Here is an 8,903-nt window from a genome sequence, read left to right as displayed (position 1 = left end):
AGAACAACAAACGCCGTGCTTGAGCTATGTTACTGGTTACACGGTGTACATCGGAAAACGTATCCCAGAAAATGGTTGACTCGATGTCCATGTGTTATTAACCCCTAGGTTTATTTTACACCAGAATTGTCCTTTAAATCTGTTTCAGAAAAGTTACATATAGTCCTTTTAAAGGGGCAGGCTACTCCATCATCATTACACATGTAGATCTATTCACTCCTCATAAGGTGTGCTTATCAGCCTGTAAAAGCAGTTTTTGTAATCTATTATAAATTATGTAATCTTGCGACTTTAGACGGAGCTTTTATAAAATTAGAAAAATTGATGATGTCATAGTGATGTCATTAGTGGTATCTCAGCTTGTGCTTGAGATTTAAATTGTTTTAACAGAAAGTCTACATTAGAAACTGGAGGAGTAGAGTTTTCGGAAGTCGGAGGCCGAATGACATCACACCTGAGTTGAATGCGCATTACAGTAAATCTGAAAAACATTATAATTAACGGAGTGGGTGGACTCTAGCCAGGTTAGCCATTGTTAGCAATACCAGTTAATAACAATGCATTATGCTCTTTGTAGCACATACAAACATCGTTGCAACATTTCTATGGATAAAAGATGGCCAGTACTGTGTGTACGACTGATTAATGAGAGACAAATATTAAACAGTATATTCATACAGCTTTCACTACTAAGAGCAGCCATGTTGGATTGTGATGTCAGTTATTGGGTTGTTGAAGTTCTCCTGACTTTCCTAGTTGGAAATCCAACTTCAGGGTGTGTTTGAGTTGACATTTTCAACTGGGAACTTAGAAATTCCAACTTCCCAGTTCAACTGAAAGACACCATAATAAAAGACATTATCCAGCTGCATTATGAGAAGTGCAGGACTCTGCTTTATTGGAGCTAAGCACTTACTAGGGACTAAAAAGTCAGAATATCTCAACCTCTGTCGCTCACACAAGTACTTGACTTGAAGTATTCCTTAAACCTTAACTCAAGGCAGTCCAATCCTACTCCTACTTGAGATATTTGGTGAAAGGAGTTAAGAAATTAACATCAACTGTATTTGTGAACATGCAATTGTCAGTGTTTTTGCTATGTGTGTTTTTTTTCCTGTTTCTTTCCCTCCATTCTACGTGGTTCCATTGATTTCCTGCTCACCCAAGCACATTAACACTGAGAATTAAAGTAAAAAATGATATTGTGATGTTTATGAGTGAATTGAAAAGTCATTCTGTAGAACCAGTGAAGAGGGCTTAATGAGGATTGTGGCTGTTTGGGGAGGTCTGGGATTGTGTCATCAGTAGGCATGCTCCCTCCTGCAATCGTGACATCACTGCAGCATTCCTTTCCACAGAGCTGGAACAACAGAGACCCCCATCACTCTCTTCATCTCCGTCTTGTTAACCCTTTCTCACACAGCCATGCCTCACTCTTCTTTCACACTGACCCACATTGATCAGTTTTATTCAATATTTGATTACTCTCTCCATCCTGCCTTTTGACTGCAGGATGAGAGTAGACCTTAAAAAGTTTGTCTCTGGAAACTAACCACACTATTTGCTGATCAGCAGGCCTGATATTGCTTAGACTCACATTGGTGGAGAGCAGCAAACACAACAAAGCAGCTTTTTCATAGCTCTCACACACACGTCACTCACGGCTCCCTCTCCTAATACACCAATATCTCCTCTTGCACAATGCCCTGATTCATCGCACTGTAATGCTGCGGTTCCTTTACGGCTGCTTTCAACCACAAAAGCTCCATCAGGAGAGCCTGATCACCACAAATTATCAGATGTCGGAGGGGCACAAATGGAAGCAATGCCATGTGACACTGATAGTGAGTCAAGGCTAAAGTGATATAATGTAGTGGGGGAAGGGAAGAAGGAAAGAGGGAGAAGAAAAAGGAGGCAGACTCAATGAGGGAGGTAGGGAAAATAAAGCTGACAGAACAATAAGGCAGAGCTGCACAGGAGAGAGAGAGAGAAAGGACAGTTTAAGATAGAGAGTTGCTGGAAAAGGCAGGTACAGTCACATCCTGCTGGCATGCAAAAAGATAGAGGGTGGGAGGATAGGAGGTTGTGTGTCTATCAAGGGTGAAACCTTATGAATTACTTTATGATACTGTATATTGCTTTTGTAAAACGTCCGACTCTGCTTTTGGTTAGATTGCCCAACTGTTGCATGACTTTTTCTTTGTGTGTCTACGTGCATGCAGTGTGTGTGTGCCTGCCAAGTTTTCATAGTAGATGAATGTGTCATGTTTTTTACTGCACTTTGCCTGAGATTAACTGTTCACCTTTTACGGTCGGGAGGGAGGTAGTATTGTCATTCAGCCAGAGAAGGAGGAGGGGTTGACAAACAAGCGAGTCAGGAGGGAGGTACAGAAGGAAAAGGAGTGGCCTTCTGCTGATAGTCGCCCTCTCTACCGGAGTAGTCTTCTCTCAGTGGCAGCTTACAGGAGGGAAAACAAACCAGAAGTTTTGAGATACAGAGCAGGGAAGGAGAAAAAAGAAAAGACAGAGCTGTCCTCAAACCGAATTTTCTCCCAGGTATGTAATGGCAGCTCACAGCCAGAGTTTAAAGGAAACAGATGATGTAGATTTGTTCTTTCTGCCTCAAAAACCCATTCATTATGGGTAATGAGAGCTGTGATTGTGAGTTTACCTCTCTAAAGTGAGAGTAGGCACTCCCACAAAGTTGACTGAGAGGGTGTGTACACTTAGAGTCAAAATTAGTGAGATGATAGGAGTAAAATGTCATGTTCACTATTAGTATGTTTATTCATACACTCCAGGGTTACTCAAAAAGATCAAGTGTTGTGAAGTCTGTGATGTGTTTCTGTTTCTATTGGACTATAAAACAGTAAATGTTGAAGGCAGTCTTAAGTGTAGATAATAATTGTTCTGTCATCTTGTTAGGCTGTATGTAGGTTTTATACAGTCATGGCATCAGCAGCTCCACCAAAAAGGATGGTGTCTTCTGTCTTCATCACTCTTGCGACTCCTCACCATGCCACTGTGACACAGCAGCAGCCTGTCCTCCAAGCTCACAGTGCCCCGGCCAGAGACAAGCAGCACACTGCTGCACGAATAAACCCAAGTGACAACATCCCCGCCATCAGACATAAGAAAGAGGACCACTCACAGTCTGAGTCCTATGGCAGTGTAGACAGCAAAGACTGGACTCGTACATCTGCCCAACCTGGACCCAGCAGAGGACCGCTGCAAGAAGACTACATAGGGGCTGCAGGTATTCATGACAATAATCCATTTTTCATCTTGGATTCAAGCAAACTGGGCAAAACTGAAATTTATTCAGAAATTGACCCTACATGTAATTGAGGCCATCAGGGTATGGCTTACATGTGTTATATGTTTTGGACCTGTCCTTCCATAACGTTGTTTTAGAAGTCCTATTTTTAATTACTTTTTGAGGTAAAGAGTTTCTGAGTGCTGCTCTTTTTAGGTTCATCTCCAGACAAAAATTAGATTTTATCATTTTCCTGACATGAATGTAGAAAAGTTGTCACGTTAATTTGACTATGAGGAGCAGAGCACGTGCTTCAAAGCCATAACCTTCAAGGCTTCCATTTCTCCACTTCTTTTATGTTAATTTCTCGTCATCATTATTATTTATTATTTTCTACTTATTTTCTGTGTTATCATTTCATTTAAATCAATCATTCAATGTTTGTTTTGGGTTGGCGGCGTATGTTTATGTATGCACATATATATATATATATATATATATATATATATATATATACACACACATTTTAATCCTAGCCTGAATTTCACGAAATTTCAGTGCTTAATTGAAACTTAAATAAAAAGCATCTGTGTAAGTTGCTGAAAAGTGACTTAAAATATTTTGTCTTGCCAAACAGAACTCCTCCCTCCTCCTCCTGCTGCTGCACTGTCTTCATCTGTGGGAACATTGCTCTCTGAAGAATCAGCACCTCCACCACCTCCTCCTGCCCAGTCGCCTCTCTGCCCACCTTTGACCCCAGGCCGGCAGCCAGTTTACAACAGAGAGGTATGCAGACCTCTGTCCCGTTTGCATCACTCAAATGTTCATGTACTGTTGATGTTTATCCCAATTTTCCACAAAAAAAATTCCGCCAGAAGTATTTTTTTCCCCACAGTGAAGGTGTACAACTTCTATAACTTTTACAGATACTGTATTATGTTACTGCAGTTGTATTTCATGTTTTACTGTTTGTTTTCATTATTTTGGTTATGGGATTTGATGAAAATTATATGTATAACCCAAATCTTTTAATTATGTAAAAGTTTAAAATTGAGTTAATTTAGTTTTAGCATTTGCTTGATTGTGAGGCCTAACACAAATGTTGAACTTGTCAAACTGTGTAAAGCAGGGGTCTACAACATTTTTTAGGCCAAGGACCCATAGCTGATTAGACACGAAGCAGGAACCCCCTACTACATATATTGCATAAAATTGAGTTGCATATTAAACTGGGCCTACAATAACGTGAAGGGAGGCCTAAAGCCTATACACATACCTTTTTTATGGTGCATACAATACCAAACTTTTAAATTAAAAATTGTTGGCATATTCATATATCTATACATTACGTTTTACATGTTAAAATATTGAATCCTTAAGCTTAACTGTATGTAGAAGGCAACCTTATGGCTACCCTACCTATAGGTCAGTAAGCCAGTAATCATCAATGTTGCGTACATTTAAAAAATATGTGTCTTTACTAATAATATGTTGGATTCATGTTAATGTATATTTTTAGACATATTCTTTTTTTTTTAAACCAGTTATCAGTAATTTGGTGGCCCCCCTGCAACATTTTGAGAATCCACTAGGGGTCCCAGACCCCCTGTTGAAGTTCTCTGGTTTAAAGTTTAGTTTTACATTAGCAATGTGATTTACATTTAAGGTGGAAACAAGCACACCATCTAGTGGGTTAAAACAAGATGAACAGTCCCATGGGATCTATAAAAATGGCCAAGACATGAGCAGGGAGAGTAAAGGTAACATCATCTCTATTTACACATGTACTGCTCAGGCTTTAAACTGCTCCACTTTCACAATACACATATTATTATAACCGTCTTTGACTTTTGATGTTTGTGTACGATGCAGAGGTGTGTGGCTTCTGTCGGAAACCCGTGGCTCTTTTTGAACCTGCAATAGAGGCCTTAAATAGGACGTACCATGATGGATGCTTCCAGTGTAGATCTTGTCACATTCCCCTGGCTGGTAAACAGTACTACAACAAGGCAGGAATCCCACTCTGCGAAGACTGCTACCAGGTAGATCAAAGTAAATACTACAAATCATCCACAACAGGATGTTATTACAGCTGAAATTATAAATGCAATTTTTCTAAAAGGACCATACCAATGTTTTTGCATGCTCATTTACTTCAAAGCAGGTATGCATCAGATAAATAATACTAACTGTTATCCAAAGACTGTAATGGTTTACATTTGTGAATTTTGGTTTCCCAACACCTTCCAGGTAGCTGTTGGTTTCCCTTGCTTTTAAGTCAGCGTTAAAATCAACTTGCACGGAATTGAAATCCAACTATCAATGTTGTTAATGTTATTTATTTCTTAACTGTAGCTGCAACTGGAGATTGAATTCCAGTCTGACTCTAATGTAAAAATAAAACTAGCAATAATGTTCATTGTAATGGTTTACCATTATCTCTGCTTTTTATTTTTTGCAAAAATGAATGGAAGCCAATGGTTGCTTGGAAAGTGGGTTGAACAGAACTCAAAAATGTAAACACTCCGCTGTGTTTATGAAAAATGACCAGCAGGCATAAACTTGAGGTATAAGTGGTTTGTAGCAAATCGGTTAAACAGTGGAAAATGTTGGTATCATCTTTGCTTACAGAAATATATGCTATTCACCCTTTATCTCTATCTCTTAGGCCAGTCTGGAACTTTGCTGGGCATGTGGGGAGGTTATCACAGATCATGTTATCCGTGCACTGGAGCGAGCATACCACCTTTCTTGTTTCAACTGTGCAACATGTAAACAGCAAATTGGAGAGCAAGCTTTTGCTCAGGGAGAAGTTGGAGAAGTGTATTGCCTCCAGGACTATTACAGGTATGATAGATAAAAATGATGACAAGCACTGCATGAAAACACCCAAAAACAACACAATTCACCAGAGGTTTTCCCAATCTCATAAACGGGTATGTATGATATTGTATAAAGACTTATGCACACCAATTTGTACGATATCCTACAAAATTAGGTAACTAACAACTGCTCACATGACGACAGGTCACATGATGTTTAGCAGTCTTTACAGTTAAATTCAGCTGACTAAAGGTTACTGGGAGCTAGCTACAGAGCACTGTGAGGTGTTGGGCGTTTCAGAGACTGTTGCTAGTGGAGTTTAGCCAACAGAAGGTGACTTTGAGCCGGGTACAGGGCACCATGAGGGGATAGTCATTTCAGTGGCCGTAGCAGTTGAGTTTAGCTGACAAAAAGTGAGTGTCATGCAGCGACAACAGTTAAGATTAGAAAAAAGATTGTGGTTTGAATTAAAACACTCCCGGGACACAAACATGCATTGAAAGCTCTGGGTTTTATGACCCAGCCATCCATCCTGACCTTCTCCCTATGCGGTCCAGAGCGTTCTTATACAGCAGCTGTCAATATGGTGCATAAAGCAATAAATACGTGGAATACATACAAATTACAGTGCTCTACTTTCAATAGCTATATGTATGAATGGTTCATGAGAACATTCTGAGATAATACAACAAATTACAACAAAAGTTGTTCTAATGCATTATTTCACCTATTTCAACTCGCTCTGTTTGAAAGGTGCTATAATAAAGTTCCCTTGCTTTGTCTAATATTTTCTTTCCTCCTGAAACCTTGTCCATAAAGGAAGTATGCTCCAAAGTGTAATGCCTGCAACCAGCTAATCATTCCAAAGGAAGATGGTACTGACAGCTATAATGTTAAATGCCTGGGACGCTCCTACCATGAGAACTGCTACAGATGCGAGGTAGGCATTCAGCAAGCAAACAAAGTGTACTGTATGGACACACTGACAAGTTTGCAAACACAAATTAATCTCAACCAGATGGTAACTCTTTCTGATTATCTGCAGGTCTGTGTCATCCAGCTCTCTCCTGAACCAAATGAGCGTGGCTGCTATCCTTTGGAAGGGAAGATGCTTTGCAAATCTTGCCATATGAACCTGGTTTCTGACCAGCACTAACACTGACCTTACAGCCCGGGATAAACTGCAAAAAATTGTCTCCTTTTTTACAATATATCATGCTTTCTAAAGATGCTTTTCTTCTTTAATACTTGATAATTTTGCACTCAAACTACAAAATGCACCAAATATATTTATGCAATAGCCTTTATAAAACATATCGCAAGCATTATTTGAATTTTTGGAAATCTTAATCAGTATACTGTTTCTCACATTTACCCATTATATATATATATATATATATATATATATATATATATATATATCATATATATGTATATATAGTTTTACTTTATATTAAAAAAACGTTTATATAGAAGTAAACTAATATATTTTATCTTGAGGCAGGCTCCAACATCCATTGCCGATGGAAATTCAGCAGGATTTCACTAATTTAGGCCGTTGACTTGGGCTTTCCTTGTGTTGGCATTTGAACCTCTGGTTGATTTATGAGGACTATGGTTGACCTTTTTTCAGATCTCTGCAAGGTAAATCCAGACAGCTAGCTAGATCATCTGTCCAATCTGAGTTTTATTTTCCACGACTAAAACAACTTTTGGCGCTTAGCACCACCCACGGTGACAGTGATTGGTGTAAAGAAATGCCAATAAACTAAAGCACGTTTTTCTCCCATCCTGGAATGCTGTGTGGACTAGCCAGACCCTCCTCCGCGGCACTGTGGAGGAAGGTCTGGCGATGCGTGACTAGCTCCAACATAATGTGTTAAATTACACAAACACAATATCAATTCTGTACCCTCCTATTAGTTAGAAGTTTTATAATGTGAAAAACAAATTACAATTTAACTCACAATTGTTAAACTGGTAGGAAAATTAAACTAAACAGTCATAATATTTTATTATAAAATAATGTGTAACAGAGCACACTAGCACATCCTTAAAGGAGAATTCCGGTAGATTCTAAACAGGGCAAGTTTTAAACTTGTTTTTAGCCTCTTACCATGTTCATAATGTCATTAAAAGTGCCTACCCATGTGAATAGATTCTTTCCGAGTGAACACAGTGAACCTGACCGCAGTAGATGTGAAAGAAATGCATGAAAGTTGTGCTAATTCCGTTGTGTTTAGTTCCGGTGATTTTGAACATGTTCAGAGGCTAAAAACACATTCAAAACTTACCCTGTTTAAAGTTTCAGACAGATTTCAGCTGAATTATGTTATTATTTATGTTCTGTATCTCAAATGACATGTTTGTGGAATTATATTTCTTGGTTTTAAAACAGTAATTTTGGCGTTTACGTTTTTATTCATCACACTTTGAGTTTACTCTGTAAATATTGGAATGATGGTTTGCCCGTTTCTTATCTTTTCTGGTTTTTTAAAGTGAGATAATTTAACTTTTGAAAAAAATGAAAAGTTACAAGTATACAAAATTAAACACCCCTGCTCATTTAATTGGGTTCTTTTCTGCTTCAGTCTTACTTGGTATGGTATGATCAGTAGCTTACGGTGGCTAATACTAGGTAATGTTATCAAAGTGTAGATACACACTGCTACTAAGTCTGTTTGCTTACGTTCTGAGTCTTCTCTACTTGTGATGACTGTTACACCAACATTTACCATTATCCCACAATTGTTACTTGTGACCACAGTGACTAAAACTTACAGTCTCACATTGAGGGGTCCAAAATAACACCTCTTTAATTGAA

At 38.6% G+C, this 8,903-nt stretch overlaps 1 protein-coding gene across 1 annotated transcript; it reads left to right on the top strand.

The window, feature by feature from the left end:
* The first annotated feature begins 2,018 nt into the window (after window positions 1–2,018).
* On the top strand, window positions 2,019–8,476 carry fblim1 (filamin binding LIM protein 1). Its single transcript, XM_032513248.1, has 8 exons — window positions 2,019–2,556; window positions 2,926–3,256; window positions 3,894–4,042; window positions 4,923–5,016; window positions 5,129–5,298; window positions 5,925–6,103; window positions 6,899–7,019; window positions 7,125–8,476. Exons 2-8 carry the CDS (start codon window positions 2,950–2,952, stop codon window positions 7,233–7,235), a joined length of 1,131 nt encoding a protein of 376 aa, XP_032369139.1. The 5' UTR covers window positions 2,019–2,556; window positions 2,926–2,949; the 3' UTR covers window positions 7,236–8,476.
* The last annotated feature ends 427 nt before the right edge of the window (window positions 8,477–8,903 follow it).

The sequence above is a fragment of the Etheostoma spectabile genome, chromosome 4 (assembly GCF_008692095.1).
Source record: "Etheostoma spectabile isolate EspeVRDwgs_2016 chromosome 4, UIUC_Espe_1.0, whole genome shotgun sequence".
NCBI lineage: Eukaryota > Metazoa > Chordata > Actinopteri > Perciformes > Percidae > Etheostoma > Etheostoma spectabile.
The sequence above is the reverse complement of the archived record's forward strand: the minus strand, read 5'-3'. Positions and strand labels throughout refer to the sequence as shown.

Coding starts and splice junctions, on each gene's coding strand:
- fblim1 (XM_032513248.1), top strand. CDS start 2,950: ATGGCATCAGCAGCTCCACCAAAAAGGATGGTGTCTTCTGTCTTCATC. Junction 5,017..5,128: donor CATGAGCAGGGAGAGTAAAG/GTAACATCATCT, acceptor TGTACGATGCAG/AGGTGTGTGGCTTCTGTCGG. Junction 6,104..6,898: donor TGCCTCCAGGACTATTACAG/GTATGATAGATA, acceptor TTGTCCATAAAG/GAAGTATGCTCCAAAGTGTA.